We start from the raw sequence: 20,937 nt of genomic DNA on the forward strand, positions 1-20,937 counted from the left end.
TCTCTCTCTCTCTCTCTCTCTCTCTCTCTCTCTCTCTCTCTCTCTCTGTGTGTGTGTGTACTTGTGTACATATTTTCATAGTTTTCTTTGTTTCTATTTGAAGTATTCTCTGGACTGTTTTGTATAAACGTAACAGTTTGCATATGTTAATTATTTTTTCAGTGTTTTAAAGTGTGTGGGGTTGGGGTTTTTTTGTTTTTGTTTTTTTTGGGGGGTAGGTGTTGGTGGGTTCTTGTATCATATCATGGTGTGGTGTGATGTGGTATGGTGTGGTGTATGTTGTGGTGTATGGTATGGCGTTGTATGATATGTAGTGGCGTGGCGCTCAAGCGCTGTTGTAACTTGAATGGCATTATATCTGTATTGTATAGCACTGCAAATGTGCATGCACACTGCATTATTTAAAGTTAGATACATATGGGATATGTGGATATTTTAAAGAAGAAACCCGCTGTCAACTACTTATAGCATAAAGTTGTTTACACAAGTACTGACTGTTCTGTAAGCAATATAGATGATTCGATAAACCAGTCGTGGAGCTCGGAATTGATTCCATCTTCAAATAGAGACGGACAAAGCTTTGTGAGTATAAAATCGTACACATTGCACATTAAACCTCACAGCTCCCTGTTAATACAACCTCGCACTTAGCACCCATGGGACTATAATAAATAACTAAAAGGAATTTAAAAAGCTCGCTCAACTTGTTATCACTAATATGTTTTAATATCTCCTTTGATGTCGCTAAAATACGATAACGGATCAACATATTTCAAGGTGTTCTTTTAATAAGGAATTTTTGTTTTATGGTTATGATTGTAAATTTGAAATTTTACGAAATTGTAGTAGATCTGGCTGTATGGTCCAATGTTCGCTCTACTGAGGGCATATACCCTTTCTTGGCACAGAGATGAAAGGACAGGTGTTCGTAGTTATTCTTACATTCCATTCATCTTTACTTGAAAATTATTGAAATATTAGACACGTGTGTTGTTCGAGTAGTATGATAATGATGATATTGATATTAATTCGATATTCTCTTGTAAAATACAGATGTGTGTTACATATAGCCAAGTTCGAGTAGTATGATAATCATGATATTGATATTAATTCGATATTCTCTTGTAAAATACAGATGTGTGTTACATATAGCCAAGGAAAAATGGTCAACGAAACATTAACCTCTAAGCCGACAGCCACCAAGTTTGTTTTTTATATTGTGAAAACAAAATCAAGCACGTAATTAGTTATTTTTAATCCACGTGTAATAACGGGGTTAGATTGACTGACAATAAGCCATGTAAGACAGTTGTTTGTAGGGTAACGAAAACAAAATTAGCATCACTTAAAAAAAAAAAACGTTCAATGATGTTAATCAAATCATTGGATAGGTGGCTTGTTACGGTCCATATTTATGGTGTATTCGTCGAGTACACACATAAGACCCTAATCATCTTTTCAAATTTTAAAACATACACTTTTAGAACTAAAAGTCTAGGACATCATGAATCAGCATTGCTCAATTTTAAAACCAGAAGGGGTTTCAATAGAACAATGCCCCTCTAGCTTCCTGGACTCTGATGACCTCGGTACTTCTAAGCTATCCTATTTTCAGATTGCGCACTCTTCTCCCCAAATTTTAAATGTATGTATCGACCTGCGCTGTGGTATAATCCCACCAGAAAACTGCTTATGCTATGAATATAGTAACACTATTATTAGTACTTACATATACTTCATTCAAGCAGCATGTAACCCCACGAAGGAAATGAATCACAGGCTATTAAAGACCACAGCTTTGTGCTAGAATAATTGATAAATTGTGCACAGAAGCGTATTATATGATATACGTGCTGGGGGTCAATGGAAGGTATCTTTACGTCGGCGTATGTGGTGGACAGAGGACAGTTCATTTCCGGTAAATAGTAACACTATTTTGGGATTTTCTTTAATCGAGGGATTCAGATTGATAACCAGCTATGACCCGTGTGAAGTGCCAAACCTCCGTACAATCAGTTCTGTAGTAAACAAAGTTCATTAGTTACCATTTGCACACCGGTTTTATTTCCACATGAGTAAACAACTTCTGGTACATGTTTCGTTTGATGTATTAGGAGTTCTGGTAAAGCTCATTAATTCCAAACAGTGATTAGAGCAGAAATTTCTCTTCCCTATACTGTAATATGTTCTACTAAATATAAACAGAACTACACTTTTAATAAACTCCTGTGGTTTTCGCTGGAAATAATTATCACCAGTGGACTAAATGTAAATCACAAATCTTGTTGCTATTTTAACACAGAAAAAGTCTAATATTATATCATTATTTAATCAGGAAGAATTTATATTTTTATTGAAAAGGGGTGGTTTCTCTAGCAATTTGGTAGTGAGGTGCTGGAGGCAACTTTTAAAATATAGTTTTCAACTTTCTATTTGCGGTGTACACCTCCGCGTATTTTTTTACGTGGGAATTCGACAGTCACATTCCGTTGTAGCGCTCTGAGACACGGTGTCTGTTTCAGTGTGAAAATAAGATATAAAGGAAATTGAAGGATGACGCGTCATGGAAAGAAAACTAAATTTGATTATCTATTCTAAATACTTAAATATTAAAACTACACTGGAGCTTTATCAATAACTGTAGTGTATACAGACAACAATATATTTATATATAGCAATCTGATTAAAATTAGCTCTACTGGTCTACTACCGGTAGATCTAACAACATTGCGTGGACTCTCATGTCCAGGTGACATTTCGTCTATAAATAACAATTTAAATATCGACCAATTACACTTCGCCTTTTATAGCGTTATTCGGGAGCATACAAATTCTAAAAATATCGGGCGAGACTATTTATGCAATAGGCGAACTTGTTGGTCTATTTCAGCATTGAAAAAAACAGGGGGAAAAGTGCAGTAATAAACTCTGGATTGTATACTAGTATAAACAGATTTTATGGCTATAACATCACGGATTTATTTTCGTCTTGAAACAAATTTTATATAAATTTTATATTGAAATTAGTTTCCGGCATACTTCGTAATTCACCCGAATCATTTCGTATACCCTCGGCATAATTCCAAATGTTTTCAAATTATTTTGAATCACTGGCATTATTTTGCAAGTAAGCTTTTCATTGGTCGAATGAAAGGTCAACTGGACATGAGCTCCAACGGGCTGCTGTTAGATCCACATGTAATAGTGGAGCTAATTTTAAATTAGACTTTATATCTAGATACTTAAATGTTTGGATGTTTTATTTGCATGGGCGTCCGCACGAATTTTTCCAGAAGGTGGGCAAGACATGTTGGCACATAATAAAGTATAGGCATGGTCAGGCACATACAGGCACGGCAATAGTAAGTGAACATTGCGAAGGGGCTGATTGATTTATATCGAGGGCGCAAAAAGCCCAATAATCCAGTTTATATGCTGTCTCGGAAAAATTAACAAATAGATGTTCTGAAATATATTTCCCTTCGAATATACGTCAGCACAAATATTTGAGATCTCAAGATCCAAGGGTGGGGACAAGCCCCCCCCCCCCCCCCCCCCCCATACACACACACTTACGGACACCCATGTTTGTGTTTTTTAATTCATAGTTTATTTTAAATGGTTATTCCAACGGATATTGATACTGTCGACTGATGTTACTAGAAGGAAACAACTACTACACTGAATTACAATATGCGAAATTAAAGTGTGTTTGTTTAACGACACTACTAGAGCACATTGATTAATTAATCATCTGTTATTGGATATCAAACATTTTGTAATTCTGACTCGTGGTCATCAGAGCAAACTCAATACATGTTTCCATTAGCAGCTCTGAAATATGCACTTTCCAACAGACAGGAAAGCACATACCACGGCATTTGACCAGTTATGATGCACTGATTGAAACAAACAAAACAAAACAAAAGAAATAAGTTGAATGGATCCACCGAGGTGATTCGATCCTGCGACGCAAATAGCTCAGGTGATCGCTCAACTAACTGAGCTAAAAGAAGAATTTCACACGTATAAAATAAAAACGGGTTGTCTTTTTTTAATAAAAAATATTTTAAAGATAGTTATTACAGCAGTCCACATAATAATATATCGACTGCTACATAATAATATATCGACTGCTACACAATAATATATCGACTGCTACACAATAATATATCGACTGCTACACAATAATATATCGACTGCTACACAATAATGCAAGCTCTATATACTTTTCGGGGCGGGACGTAGCCCAGTGGTAAAGCGTTCGCTTGATGCGCGGTCGGTCTAGGATCGATCCCCGTCGGTGGACCCATTGGGCTACTTCTTGTTCTAGCCAGTGCTCCACAATTGGTGTAACTAAAGTCGTGGTATGTACTATCCTGCCTGTGGGATGGTGCATATAAAAGATCCGTTGCTGCTAATCGAAAAGACTAGCCTATAAAATGGCGACAGCGGGTTTCCTCTCTCAATATATGTGGTCCTTAACCATATATATGACGTCATATAACAGTAAATAGAATGTGTTGAGTGCGTCGTTATATAAAACATTTCCCTGCCTTCCTTAGATACTTTTCATATGAAGTCTCAATTATTTTTGGCAAGAGCGGGCTGCCATACATCAAGTCGCGCGCCCTCTGTAGGCGTGGTGTAAACAACAAACGCATGCTTAGCCGGGAAATTTCAATGCTCGCGTCCCAGTATGTTTATGGTGGTTGTCCGTCAGATAAGGCCTGGACACTCGATGGCCGAGTGATCGGTGTTAAGGATACTACGAGAGATGGGAGGTGGAGTATTCGTTGGACTTATGTTGGTGCTGTATTTTACACATGCACAGGACGGTCAAGGTGAGACTAGCTTATGATTACTTTGAAAGGAAAAAAAAAACCTGTCAAGTTTTCTTTGGCTTGCGATCGGCTGCTTTTCGGGCCGTTACAGGCGGCACGTTTGCGCAGGTGTTATGTACAGGTATGAAAAACGTTTGATAGCAACGTGACAGCGATTAGTCACAATAATGTTATTAAACAAAACAATAAGATAGTATGGGAACTGTTTTTGGAGCCTGTTTTAATTTATTTACTGTTATAGTATTTTTGGTTACGTTGCAAAGTAAACAACTTTGATGACAAATTGTGCAGCTATGCAGAACTAGCCCAGGCCAAGTTAGACTGAGTGGGGAAAACACCTGTCTTTTTTATTTGATTATATGCAAAGCTGTGGTTAAAAAAAATCAGGTTATTTGAGTTTGTTTGCAAGAGGTTGCCACAAAAGACTATACGCAGTCGGGGTTAGCAGCAAACCAACAGACAGGCCTCGCTGAATGACGCGACTAGATCAAAGGGATTATCGCACAAGGGGATAATCCCTTCGATCTGTGCAAATATTTCAAGTGGGTGACGCTGATGTGAATGAAAAGAACTATTAGGTTTTACAAAAGAACCCAATTATAGACTTAATTAGAACCACCCAACACGTAAAATAATGGTGTTAGTTTTCTACCTGTGAAAACGGTCATAGACATAGTCACATAAGTGGTGTATCAGAAGAACTTTCCTTTGGCACTGTCACTAACCCTAACTAGTTATCATAAGTATTTATAATGCTCTTTATACATGACAGTGCCAAATGAAAGTCCTACCGGAGGACCTGTCATGGACAGAACTCTGGCGAAGTCAGAGGTTGTGCCCACGACAGGTGTACTTGCACAGTTATCTGGTGGAAGCATGCCAAAAATTACCCACACCCACTAAGTGGTGAAGTCAGAGGGTGTGTCCACAGCATGCGTACTCGAGCAGATGGCTGCACGCAATTTTATTATATTTTATCCATACCCACATAACTAATAATTTTACTTTCTGAGCAATCAGATTCTCGTGTGTGTGGTACATTTTATATACGTTAACAGTTGTACCCAGGATAGAAGTATGCTTAAAACTCTGGAGCCAAATTCACAAAACATAATTTTTCATTTATACCATTAGCACTCAGAGGCAATGTGTTTACAAGTATTTGGTATCTGCAGAAAATTATGAAAGATGGGTCATTTTAAGGACAAAGTGTAATTTCAAACTGTATTATTTTTATTCTTTATAATAATAATTTGGGTTTTTTTCATAGGTAAATTTATATTTATGTGCAAAAGTATGCTACTAAGTCCATATTTCAATACTAATCTTTATAATTTTTATAGTTGATTGAATTGTAATCAATATTCCATAAAATGTACATAATTTTTGCATGAAACTACAAAACACGGGTATAATTGTGAAGTTATGATGTTTTGTGAATTTTGCCTCTGGTGTTAGTGGATTTTATATATTGTATGTTAAAAGAAATAGAATAGACTTGTTCTTTTTCTAGGATATTGAACATTTTTCATGGCAAATACTGTTTTTCCTTCAGAGCAATTTCCTTCTGATCTAACTCCCACCTGCTTTGGTTGGGAGCCGGTACTGGGCTGTGAACCCTGTACTACCAGCCTTACATCCGATGGCTTAACCACGAGGCCACCAAGCCTACGTGTATTTAAAATATGCCCATGTAGTTAATCCTGACAGCCGTTGAGAGAGGTTATTTAAAATGGGTCTGTGGTATGCAAGAGCTGTGAATTACAGCAGTGGTTTCTGTGAAAGGTTTACAGCTGTTTAGACTCAAGCACTAAGGCAGTATTCCACTGTCTTGTGGTGCTAATCTACTCTTGATCTCAAGTACCTGTATAGTCTTGTGGTTTCGCTATAGCATTTGTTTGGTCCGGGTTCCTTAGCATTTATATGTGTGGAAAGGAATTTGTTTAATGGAACCCCAGCACATCATTTCAGGGAATATAAATTTTGTTCTAGTTTGATGTTTTAAAATTATGCAGGGGTGCAGAAAGTACTCACCCACTCACCAAATGCGAATACAAATTCTGACGGATGAGTTATAAAATGCAACTACCAGTCGATCTGTCTATCTGTCTTTTTGTATTCATTTGACCCGTGATGTTGATCACTTACCAAGTGTTATTAATAATGTTTTGTCAATACATTTATATATACTAGCCGCCATTAATAACGCAATTTCCTTTTGTCAAAATAATATACGTTCCGGTTGGACTTCGTTGACGCTATTCGTCAATGTACATGGTACAGTGGTACACATTATTTCAGCAGCATGTAAAGGTCGACTTCCGGCCTGTTCCCAACATAAGGGGAACAACGCTAAAAACGCATTATCCGGTAAATCGCGCACACGCAACCACTTGGCGAAATAACACTTTGCACGTGCATTTCCTGATACCCGGGCACACTCAGAACACGCGGGTGGCAATGAGTATCTCACTCCTACACGATGCCTCGGTTGAACAACGCCGATCGGAATCAAGCCATTGGCTTGTTGAATGCCGGAAACTCGCAATTGCGGGTAGCACAACGGTTCCACGTGCACCCGTCAACCATTAATCGGCTCCTCAACCGATATCAGACGACAGGGACCGTCAATGACCGCCGTCGTTCGGGCACACCACGCGTAACGACCAATAGACAGGACCGGAACATACGGTTGCGGCACCTGCGCAATCGGTTTTTGACAGCCGCAAGCACTGCCAGGACTGAAGTGGGAACCAGGGGACGACTCATCAGCGCCCGAACTGTCCGGAGACGTCTTGCCGCAGCACGACTGCATTGCCACCGACCCTACCGTGGCCTTATCCTCCTGCACAGACATCGTCAAACAAGACTCTTATGGGCCAGGAATGGTGGGCATTTGCGACCCAGGAGATGGCGAGATGTCATCTTCTCGGATGAATCAAGATTTAACGTGAGTGTCACGGACAGACGTCATTGCATTTACCGCCGTCGTGGAGAACGTGTCGCGCAGGCCTGTGTTCTGGAGAGGGACCGCTACGGGGGCGGCGGAGTCATGGTTTGGGGCGCCATCAATGCTGACTTCCGGTCTGAACTCGTGGTGGTACAGGGAAACCTTAATGCGCAACACTACGTCGACAACATCCTGCAGCTGGTCCTCCTCCCATTGATGAGACGGCATGGCGGAAACAGGCTCGTCTTCCAGCAAGACAACGCTTTTCCAGCAGTTTCCCCGGACATGAACCCAATAGAGCACATGTGGGACGAGCTGGGACGTCATGTTCAAAACCAACCGAATCCACCACAGAACTTCGCTGAGCTGCAGCAGGCATTGCAGCATCACTGGGCAGCCATCCCACGACGTGTGGTGAGGCGCCTGTGCATGTCCATGCCTAGGAGGCTGCAGGCGTGCATCGCAGCACATGGAGGTCACACGAAATACTGACCCCCATGACGTTGACATCGCCAGATACGTTATGCGCAATTCACTGTTGGCGGCTGACAGTGCCAGTCAGATGGGCCAGTGGTTGGTCTCACTGGTGGTATCAGTTTCATTTTTGTGGGATCTCGCATAATAAAATAAACCATGATCATTTCCGAGATTGCGTTTTTATTGCCGCCTAGTATATATCATTTGAAGTGAAGACACTATATATTATAATATTGTTAATAATACATTGTTCTCTAGACTGGTGGGCTAGTATATTTTAGTTGGGTTTGGTCATGGGGTCTAGTGAAATATTTTCAATTTCTGCACCCCTGATTGTGTAGTGATTTTTTTAAATGTATTATTATCAATTTTGACAGTAATCAGTATGTTAATATTCCACTCTTTTGTGTTAAAAGTTTGTTTTGTTTAAGAACACAACTAGAGCACATTAACCATCGACTGTTGGATATCAAAGATTTGGCAATTCTAATCCGTAGTCTTCAGCGAGATCTAGCTCAGACAGTAGAGTGCTTGCATTGTAGGAGCGAACCAAGTCATTGAACTCATTATCTGAATACATTTTTTCCTGTCCCCACCAGTACCCCATAACTGATATTCCAAAGGTTGTGGTATGTACTGTCCTGTCTATGGGAAAATGCATATAACAAAACCCTTGCTAAACAAAACAAACTTTAATAATTGTGTCGATATTGCACTCTTTGGTATCACCAATAATTAAAAACATGGTGGCAGACATGTATGTTGTATGGAGGCAGCTGACGATAGCCATCAGGACTAGCTCAGCCACTCACCAAATTTGCTAATTGCATGTTTTAATTCAACTGTCAAATATTATTTTAATTGTGTGAAATAGCAGGGCTTGGACGTAAGAATTTGTCATCCACTGATGGCAATTTTGAGCCTGCCTATGGCAGGTTTTTTTTTAAAGTGACTTTAACAGCAAATAAACATGACTAAAAGGTTATTTTGCTTTATGTAGACATATTTCAAATGTTAAATACTGGCAGTAATGTACACCAGGTGTATACATTGTGCTGTCATTGAGGAGCTGTACTGACAGCAGTAATTATTATCCAGCAGCACAAAAGTTCTGTCGATACCTTAGGACATTTATATCTCAACTATGGCAGTTGCCGCTGGTGGTGTTGTTAAGTTTCAGTCTTGAATACAATGTAATTGCAAGTAATAATTGATATTTTGTTAGAAAATAACTGGGTTTCTACAATTTCTTAAATTGAATATATTACTTGGTAGAATGTTTTGCTTACCCAGAGCTAGCCTGGGTCATTGATAGCGATCACACATTCATATATGTGTATATGTATATGTATGTATGTGTGTATATATATATATATATATATATATATATATACCACATTATAGGTAGTTACAAGCAACACTTCAGTCTGTCAAAAAAAAAATAGACACACTGTACTTGTAACTAGAAAATAGAAAAATAGAAAGAAAGGAAATGGTTTATTTAACAATATTTGGACATATGGTAAAGGACCACACAGATATTGAGGGAGGAAACCCGCTATCGCCACTTCATGGGCTACTCTTTTTTATTAGCAGCAAGGGATATTTTATATGCACCATCCCACAGACAGGATAGCACATACCACAGCCTTTGATGTACCAGTTGTAGTGTACTGGCTTGAGCGAAAAATGGCCCAATGGGCCCACTGATGGGGTGAAAATAGAAATGCTTTTTTTTCCCTAAATCAGCTTGTCTCAAACCATATTGTATTTATACTGAAATGAAATATTAAAAGGTTAATGCACATGTATGTAAATGATGTATCCAATATTGTTGCTTGATATTCATCCAGCTTGCATTCTGAAAGAAATCCATTCATATCCTTGGACCCTGAACTTTCACCTTTGCCAGTCACAGCTCACTGTGAAAACCAAGTCTATAGAAATTGTCTGAGCATGTTTAATGAATGTCCATATACAAACTCAAATCCTGTCTTTAGCCACCTGCGGAGACAGTGGTGGTCAAAGGATAATCTAGCTGAGGTATCCAAATGACCATTACTATAATCTGTTTATCACTGTAATCCCTGCCCACAAATAGGAGGACAACTCTTTCAGCTCACTACTATTGTCAGCCACATGAACAATAATAGGCTGGAAAAGTGATACTATGAAAGTGTAAATCTGTAATTGGAGGATTTCCAAATAAGCCGTGTCCAATTTAGGGACTGGCCATGCCAAAAGAGGGGTTTTATTGGTGTCTATCCTCATATCAGACCCTCCTGCTGTTCCTTTGGTGAGGCACTGCGTGACTGGAGTCAGACATCATAAGTCTGGGGAAGACGTTTATCCCGTGATAGCTCAGACATGTCAAAATATTTAATGTTTCATATCTAGATAGTGTCTGCTTACCAGACATGCTAACATTAATGATATTAGCAGGATATATAGCAGGTTCCAGATTTCAGAAATGAGTCCGGATGCTCATATTTAAGATGTAACTTAATTGCATGTTCATGTATACTTTGATGATAAAAATACTTGTTTTCTCATTTGGGACACAATTTCTGGTGCAAGTCTGAACGTGTTTGAACATTAATTTGATTAATTTTAATTTTGTTTTACCTTATACAAGTTATAGGTATTTAACAGGGCACATGGGGCATATACTCTGGATTGGTGCTATATGTTTGCATGTACCATGAATATGTTTAATAAAACCCCACTATGATACCAGTGTTCGAGATTAACGGTATCCTGATATCCCGGGGATACCAGAATTTAATTTTGGATACCAAACTTCAATAACCCAGTATCCCACCAAGATACCATATAATGTTGTTGATTTTTTAATCCTGCATTTTTATTTTTCGCTGAAACAATGAAAGTCGTCATTTACTGGTGAAGTTAAGTAAGAGTGTCGTCCAAGTTTGTTACGATGTTATTTATGACTATAATTTAAGTGGGATACTAAATTCTCAGGTGGGATACCAGATTTTGAAATGTTAGTATCCAAATGGGATATTGCCCAAAATTTTAAATCTCGAACACTGGATACATGGACCCCACCCCACCCCCACCCCCTCTAGAAAAATCTGCATACATGCTTGTGCATGAACCTCAAAATGTTTCTAACTGGAATTGGACTAGGTCAGGAAAATTATTGCAATTAACTATTGTTTATTTTTTAATTAATATTTATTATATCTGCCCATATTCTTTCTTCCTATATGTGAGCATATCCTTTTAAATCAGTCGGCCTCGGTGGCATCGTGGTTAGGCCATCGGTCTACAGGCTGGTAGGTACTGGGTTCGGATCCCAGTCGAGGCATGGGATTTTTAATCCAGATACCGACTCCAAACCCTGAATGGGTGCTCCGCAAGGCTCAATGGGTAGGTGTAAACCACTTGCACCGACCAGTGATCCATAACTGGTTCAACAAAGGCCATGGTTTGTGCTATCCTGCCTGTGGGAAGCGCAAATAAAAGATCCCTTGCTGCTAATCGGAAAGAGTAGCCCATGTAGTGGCGACAGCGGGTTTCCTCCAAAATCTGTGTGGTCCTTAACCATATGTCTGACGCCATATAACCATAAATAAAATGTTTTGAGTGCGTCTTTAAATAAAACATTTTTTCTTTCCTTTTAGTTTTAAATAATTATAAAATGCCTACAGATCTATATGAAGCAAACTAACATTGTATTAAAGCATAATCCACTTGTTGTTTTTATGGTCTTTTTAAAATTTGTGCAGGTAAACAAATATATAAAAATCCCGACTAAAGTTTGCTTATTGTTGTATGCATGCACAAGCCCTTAGGATTTGTATATGAAAGAAAACAAGTTTATAATGGTGCCAATAGTTTTCCTCTTCAGAACAGGCTTTAAAGCCAATTGAAACTACTTTCTTGATCTTTTTTGAAACTTTGTTAGTCCACACCATATATAGGTTAAATCCCAGAACTAAAATGAAATGACATAATATTTGTGAACTAATTGTTGTGAATTTCACTGTGTATATATAACCAGCTACAGTAATTGTTGTTGAATTCCACTGTTTGTATAAGCAGCTATTTGCCCACTTGATGTCTGTTGACTAGGGAAGAAGTCTGTATCCAAACAGCTGATCTAAATGATCTCTGCTTCTGCCAGTATGTGTACTATTACTTTTATAGTGTATTGCACGATTCCTGAACCTTACTCCTTATACAAGCTTAAACAGGTTCCCTTACAATGAATTTCGAGACCAGAATGGAAATAATATATTCAGGAGATCATTTGTACAGGTGCTTGGGGAAAACATGAAAGTGTAGCACTACTAGCAGTAAGTGTTAGACAGCTAGGCTCTGAACAGTGTACTGAAAACAGGACAGTCAATCCCCATAGATACTCTCTGTAATAATTTTTAAGGCAAGTGGTCTTTACCATGAGTAATCCTCTCCTCCCTTCTCAAACAACTGGTGACATTCATTTATGATCTGTAAAGATGAAAGTATGTTGTACAAGACACCGGTGTTCAAAGCAGATCAAAGGTTGCTGCTTTGGCATTAACTTCCTATATATTGTAAAGATATTTATTTACCAAATATATGATACATGTATAGTCACAATTATTTTTAATAGAAATCATGATATACTTTGTCCTGAATTTACATCTATCTTTATATGTGTGGGTTAGAGAGGTTTATGCTATCATTTTGTTCACACTAGAATTGTTTTAAAGATATACATTTTTGTTAATGCACATTTATGGAAAATGTAACTGTAGGCACAATTATTTGTTCAAGAATTGTCTATACATCTAAAAGAAGTTTAAATAGCTTCATTTGGATTTTTAAAAATTGCAATTAATATTTTATTTATTTTCAAGATATGTAATATTTGTAACTATAAAAATCTACTGTTTTCTGGCATTGGTGCCTACTACATGTACCAAGAACTTAACAGCCATCTTAAATTGTTAATTTTGTACATTGGCATACTTTGTCTGGAAATGATTTTTTGTTTTATTAATTCTGTGTTTCATAGATTGAATCATCAATATTCCAAGTATAAAAATAATTCAATGCCAAACAATAAAATGCACAAAATGATATTTAGAAAATTAAAATAAAACCTTTTTAACATTAAACCATCTTGTTATTCTTGACACTTCAGATAATACTTGCTATTTTTAAAAACAGATTTGTTCAAGTTTAAAAAGATGTCTGAACAAAGGCCAATTTGAATTATGTTTGAATGACTGAGTCTGTGAACTTGGTCACTCCCTGTCTGGGTCCAATACGCAGCAGGTGAGGTCTCATCCACTCTTCCACATGTCCTCTCTGGTTTCTGAATTTTTTTTCATATTTGTTTCATTTCATTCTTCATTGATGATTGGAAAATAGGGGCCATGAAACTTAACCCTGGGGTCTTTTTAGGCATTTGTTCCCACACAGACTGGTAAATAGAGGTCAGGACCTTTAACATAAAAAGAAGATCTATTACAGTTCTATGCACTTGGATTTTCAGTGCATACATACATGAACAGTGAACCATAACCCGTACACGTACAGTGACTTGATAAAGGGGAACACTCAGCATTTGTACTTAATGGGTTTTCTGCTTTGCAAATCTTATTCATCACCTACTGAAGAAAAGTGTATATTGTAATCCACATAGAAAGAAAAACATTATGGAATTATGTCTCGTTATGTGCACATTATTATATATAGTTACAATATAAAAATATTTATTATTACAAAAACATGTACAGTATTTTGTGTTTTCAACTTTAAGCATTTAAATAAAAAAATAATATCAGAAGTGTACATATGAGAGCATGTTCAATCTATCAAAATTTAAACACATTTATAGAGCGTAAACTCATGAATGAACATTACAGGACTTTGACTAATCAAGTGCTGTATTAAAATGTCAGTGATATAGTAATAGTGTCATGTCTATACATGTATGTAGTGTACGAGAAGAAATTTATGACCATGACATATGCTACATGTATGCTTTATTTAGCTGGCAGCCAAAGGTCTGTTTTATACTCCCACAACATACTGCAAGTAGAATAGTCATCTGAGATTGAAGCTATCTTGGTGAATCCCAGTGCTTATGGTTTGAAAATCGATGGTGAGCAATAAATTGTTCTTGTGAAATTATGTAGGAGAGCAATTGCTCTGTGTCAAAATGGGAAAAACAATCTGTGACGTGTTGTTAGATGTATCTATCTAAAAAGTAAGTTCAAGTTATTGAAGGTATGTGATTTATAACAAAAAGGTGAAATAACTGCACTTACAAAGATGTGATATCTAGATTGAGGGGAAGAACTTTAAAAAAAAAGTTGGTGTACCAAATGTTTAATGACACCTCAGCATATTTTGACAGCTATTTCAGGGCACAATATTTCACACAAACTGACATTCACAAGATAAGTAATTTCATTCAAGTTTTAGATAATTGATTAGGTTACACAAATTGTTTGCCTATAGTCATTCCCACAGGGAATGTCTTTTTTCATACTAAGGAATTTACTACAAATTATTTATTTCTGAAAGTGTTTACAAAAAACATTTGTAGGAGAATGGGACGGACTATAGATAAAAATCATGTGAACCAACTTTCAGTTGTTAAGATTTTGAAATGCTGTACCCTGCTATTTGATGTGTAATACATGATTATTGCAATGAGTGATCTGGATAGTAAAAGAAGAAATCTACATGTATGTACAGAGACTACTACTGAATAGCAACATGGAAGCTTTGATACACACTTTTCCATAGACAGGACAACACATACCATCGTCTTCGATATACTTATACCAGTCATAATGTAATGGTTGGAATGGTTTAAAAAGCTAGCAGATCAATTAAATAAAATGAAGACATCATTTGTAAAGAAAGCAATATTTTGTCTTTCATTGTCTCATTTGATTAAATCCATGTACCGTATATCTTCGCCTATAAGTCGATTTTTTTTCACCCAAAAATTATTTTATAACTTGGGGGGTCGACTTATAAGAGGGTAAAAAAAGTTCACCAAAAAATATTACTGTTTTGGGGATTATTTTACAAGTTTTATTGTTGAAGTATGCCATGTATTTATACTCAAATATGTTAATTTGACACATTTATTTTTTATAACCTATTTTTTTTGGCATTAGAACGGTTTTGGTTATGCGAAAAGGCGTACGATCTCACTCACATGCCAAGACAACAGTCCACTTAGTTAAATTAACAGTCATAACTAATAGTAAAAATGTAAACAATACCAACTACCTGTTGCCTGAGTTTATTTTGAAATCTGGTTACTGGCATTAATGGTTGTTCAAACAATGTTTTGGCGGTGATTAACTTCATGAATATTACTAAGCTTTCCCTTAAAATAGACTGATCTCTGCAGTTCACTTATCTAGAGCAATAGGGACACACATCATTTGGTACAAAAACCGTGTACTTTCCAGAGTTATCCTCCTTACATGTATTAATATGGCGGCAAAACGTGATACTTTCAGTTTTATCGTAGTGATCTGTTGTCAGTGTTTATAAATAAAGTTGTTGTCTGTGCACAAAACCATCTGTACAGTACTATACAGTAACAGTCAAACAGCTTTCACTTTCTACTAAGGGAATATTTCGTTTTGATGCTATGTAATAATGATAGTTTGATTGGAATAGTCTGATCATATTGCGATGTACAAAAACGTGATTAAATAATTTTCTTTTTGTTCAAATATTATTGTATGTGCTGAAAATAAGAAATATTTCAATATTTATAAGTAGTTTTTCATAATCAATAAAAAAATACGTTTTCAGGGCTTGAAATTAGGGACTCGACTTATAGCCGAGATCGACTTACAGGCGAAGATATACGGTATATAATGGTAGGTCAATTTTAATTTCTCATTTTTTGCTTTAACATTTTAAGCTACTTCTATTAAAAACTGTTTTGTAAAAATTCTCTCCACTCAGTGATTTGGGACTTCTTTGAACTAAAGTAAACCACAAGTTCTCTTGTGATCTGTATGGGACTACTGTAGAGCTGGGTGGTATTGGGTGGTATCAGTATCAGTATTTTGGATCTGATTTACCTTAGTATCAGTATGGTATTCGGTATTGATAAAATTCTGATACCGATATCGAGCGGTATTTGTGGTATACTTGTCTTTAAATGCATGCCTGAGTTAAGTCTCACCCGCTAATTTCATCTAAATAAAAATAAATTCTATACACAAGGCCCTCATCTCTCTTCTTTTCAGCTATTTTGTGTTCATCAGATATTGTTAGTGCTTTACTAAATGGCATAAAACATTTTTCAATACTGAAATTTTGGTATTTTGATATTTGCTCAGTAAGGTAAATCGGACTGTCCACACAGGACGTTCACTGAAGTAAACCACAGTGTGCTGTACTAGTCCACACAGGACGTTCACGTTAGTGCAGCCAAGTGTATACACAATCCAATAAGTACAGGTGTGCAGTCAGGTGTAACCGCACATCACTCCGGCTCACCTCAAGGTGGAGTGGATTGCAGATTGATGTCATCAACTGGGAGCATGGTGGAAGGAATACCCTCAGATTTCTCACTGAGGACATCCAGCCTAATTTGATACAGCTTCATCACTGTATAACAGAATGTATGGAACTTTTCTCTTCTCTGCCAGAATGAATCCAAACCATAGGTGTTTTTATGATCTATGCATATATGCCAGTATGTGTATGATACTCGTGAACAAGATGTACTGGGCAATATAAAAGTTATGGCAGTTATAAAATCTAAAAATAATTTTTATTGTCTCAGGATATTTCAATAATAAACATTGTATGCATATCTGTTAATCATTTAATATCTTTTGTGTTAAAAACTTTGATTGCTTAATTAACTAGCATTTCTTTTCTCTTCACACATAATTGCACATACAATCTTGAACCACTGATTCAAACATGACATTCTTATATAACTGGTGGTTCGTACAGCCATCACAGAGACAAAGACATACCACTTCCTGATGTGCATGGATTAATGTACATGAAGTTTGTTTTATTTAACGACCCCACTAGAGCACATTGATTTATTAATCATCGGCTATTGGATGTCAAGCAATTAGTAATTTTGACGTCTCAGAGAAGGAAACCCAGTATATTTTTACATTACTACTAGCAAGGAAGCCATTATATGCACCATTCCATGGACATGATTTTCACATACTACGGCCTTTGATATACCAGTTGTTTTACCCTGGTAGAAATGAGAAATAGCCCAAAAGACCCATTGACAGGGATCGATCCTAGACTGACCATGCATCAGCAGAGCACTTTACCACTGTGCTATGTCCAGATCCCTAATGTACATGAATGCATGAGTACATGTGACATGCATATAGTGAAGCTATATGTAGCCTATATAGTATATGTTTCATGGTCTGCAATGTGAAACTTTGAATGCAACCAGGTATCTCAATCACCACCGATTGCATCATGTCACACAGCTCAAGTAGGTCTGTTCAGTGCTTTGGGTGTACACCACAGATGATGACACATGTACACCCAACAATTTGGAAATTCTAAGATTTCAGTGTTTTGTTCTGATCAATTCACTTTTTCTTTAAATCACACCATTATGCAGGTACATACAGCATTATTGTGAAATGCATGTGTGGTTGGGGAGTGCATAATTTCCCACCTGCAGTTCAGATTCAATAGCCATGAAATAAAAGTTACATGTTGTATATAAAAAAAGTGAAAATATACATGTATGTAGTTTATTCTGGCTTGAAAACACAGTCATGGTTTATTGTCCAAGATTCTGATTCAAATACAAATCAAGCATTTAGATTGTGTTGGTTTGTGCAATTATGAACAAGAATAATGTTACTGGAATACACATTTTCTTATAAGTCGGATGCACTGGTTTTTCCCCCCAATTCATACAGTTACTTGTATCAACAGAACAATGCCATTCAAATATTGAATAGTTAATGAGCATTTGGTATTTAAAATTGCAATCATTATTCCTTAATTAGGACTTGTTCTCAGTGCCAAATAAAGGCAGATCTACAATTTTTAATAAGCTCATGTTAATTGTTTTGTAACTCAGATCCTTGTTGACATTTTAAACAAAAGTCAGACAAATTGTGTTTTCTAAAAGCATTATGGGATAAAGTTACAAAGTTTGTTTTTGTCTTACATGTCTAACTATATACATCCACAATGCTTAAACAAATGCATTGAAGAAAAACAGGAATTTAAGCAGCTTTAAAAAGCCATATTTGTAAATCTGCATGTAATCTCTAACATAACTCAACACTCGTATTCTGTCAAAATGTCATGCCTGACATTGTCTATGTCACATACAAAGCACTTGAACACAACCTAGATTATTAGATCTAAAGGAAATTTAATGAAGGTGCACTGGAGGAAAAAACTAAAAGATGGTGATGTATTCTAAATGCTTAAATATTAGAAATTCCAGAGAACACAGAGTTAACATCAGTTTTTCAAACAAACTTCAAAGTAATATAGAAAAAAGAGACTAAAAATGTGGTTGTTTAAATATTAACACAGGTGCTTTTCAGAAGATGTTTTTACTGTTTTGAATAATATTATAGCTCGCTAAAGTAATGACTACATGTAGCTATGAATTTTATTTAATATGATCATACACAAAACATGGAAATATGTTCCAGAAATTCTCTTGGAAATAGACATCTATTTATGTACTAGACTCTAGACTGGCCTCGGTGGCGTAGTGGTTAGGCCATCGGTCTACAGGCTGGTAGGTACTGGGTTCGGATCCCAGTCGAGGCATGGGATTTTTAATCCAGATACCGATTCCAAACCCTGAGTGAGTGCTCCGCAAGGCTCAATGGGTAGGTGTAAACCACTACCACCGACCAGTGATCCATAACTGGTTCAACAAAGGCCATGGTTTGTGCTATCCTGCCTGTGGGAAGCACAAATAAAAGATCCCTTGCTGCTAATTGCAAAGAGTAGCCTATGTAGTGGTGACAGTGGGTTTCCTCTCAAAATCTGTGTGGTCCTTAACCATGTGTCTGATGCCATATAACCGTAAATAAAATGTGTTGAGTGCGTCGTTAAATAAAACATTTCTTTCTTTTTTTCTTTCTATGTATATGAATTTGTGTGAATAGGCATGCACCATTCATGTACATGTATTTGATGTATATATTAAACATCTGCGCATCAGATCTAGGCCATGAAGCTATAAAACGCGACTAGACTTAAAAGCACAGTGTTTAACTATATCTCGAGATTTAAATTATCACCCAGTGATCACTTAAGAATTTCTGCTCATCTACCACTTTCGTTTGACATGAAGTGTTGTGATTGCCTTTGGTGTTTACATTCGGGGGAGAAACACAGGGGAATTGTGTTTGTCAAATCGCTTATCAGCTGCAGTCAATATATACAGTCATTTCAGTATGATATCGGTATGGGGTGTATGGACAGCATGAATAAAAAGTAGTTTGGCTAAAATGTTGGAAGGGGAACTTAGAAGTAGGGGTATTAACTATTTTATTACTTGTTCTTACAAATGCCTGTATGAAGAAGTTAAAGTTTGCTTTGTTTAACAACACCACTAGAGCATCGGCTGTTGGAGGTCGAATGTTTGGTAATTTTGACATACAGTCTTAGAGAAGAAACCCGCAACATTTTTCCATTAGTAGCAAGGGATCTTTTATATGCATCATTCCATTGACAGGATAGTACAAACCATGGGCTTTGATATACCAGCCGTGGTGCACTGGCTGGAACGAGAAATCGCCCAATTTTGGTGGTACAGGTCTTTAAATATTTACTCTGTTTTTTCATTCAGCATTTTGTTATGTATTTGGTATGAGCTCCTTCTGTCCATTCATTTGCTTACTCTTTCATCCATCCATCCATCCATCCATCCATCCATCCATCCATCCATCCATCCATCCATCCATCCATCCATCCATCCATCCATTCATTCATTCATCTGTTAGCCAGCCAGCCAGCCAGCCAGCCATCCAGCCATCCAGCCATTCATCTATTCAGCCATCCATCTGTCCATCCATCCATCTGTCCATCCATCCATCTGTCCATCCATCCATCTATCCATCCATCCATCTATCCAGCCATTCATTCATTCATTCATTTGTTTGTTTGTTTGTTTGTTTGTTTGTTTGTTTATTCATTCATCCTTTTAAACATACATTATCATTAATCTTATTCATTAAATTTGCCAGTTAAGCCATTTGACAAACATGCAGTTAATATAAAATGTAAATATCTTCAAATTTTTTAATATACCTATATGAATCTACAATTCAGAATGCCTTGTTTTCAAAATACTTCAGCCAACAGCACCTACACATGTTGACTTTTGAAAATACTAGTACATTTAAGACACTGAAAATATTTGTTTCATAAAACAACAACACACAAGCAACTACACCTATAGATTTATGTAGATTTAAGCTGCATAATACCATAATAGTACATTTAAGACAACTAAGATTACGCACTACATGAATCTACCTATATAGTAGTAACATTTGCGTGACACTTCTTATTCTGGGTTAGTTATTAATGTCATGATGTGTTTATACAGACATATTCCTCAGAAAGTCCTTATTCAGCAGTGTCACCAATGGTTACCCAACAGGCTTACACCAATGGTGTACATCTGTG

General features: G+C 36.8%; 1 protein-coding gene across 2 annotated transcripts in view; it reads left to right on the plus strand.

Annotated features, from left to right (window-relative positions):
• Window positions 1-4,661: 4,661 nt before the first annotated feature.
• LOC121374097 (laminin subunit alpha-2-like) overlaps window positions 4,662-20,937 on the plus strand; it is a 163,110-nt gene continuing 146,834 nt past the window's right edge. For both annotated transcript variants that reach the window (XM_041501019.1, XM_041501020.1), the window contains exon 1: window positions 4,662-4,844. In XM_041501019.1, coding sequence (XP_041356953.1) covers window positions 4,778-4,844 — 67 coding nt within the window. In that variant the 5' untranslated portion in view covers window positions 4,662-4,777. The remainder of the gene's footprint in view (window positions 4,845-20,937) is intronic.

Source organism: Gigantopelta aegis, chromosome 6, assembly GCF_016097555.1.
Source record: "Gigantopelta aegis isolate Gae_Host chromosome 6, Gae_host_genome, whole genome shotgun sequence".
In the NCBI taxonomy this organism is placed as follows: domain Eukaryota; kingdom Metazoa; phylum Mollusca; class Gastropoda; order Neomphalida; family Peltospiridae; genus Gigantopelta; species Gigantopelta aegis.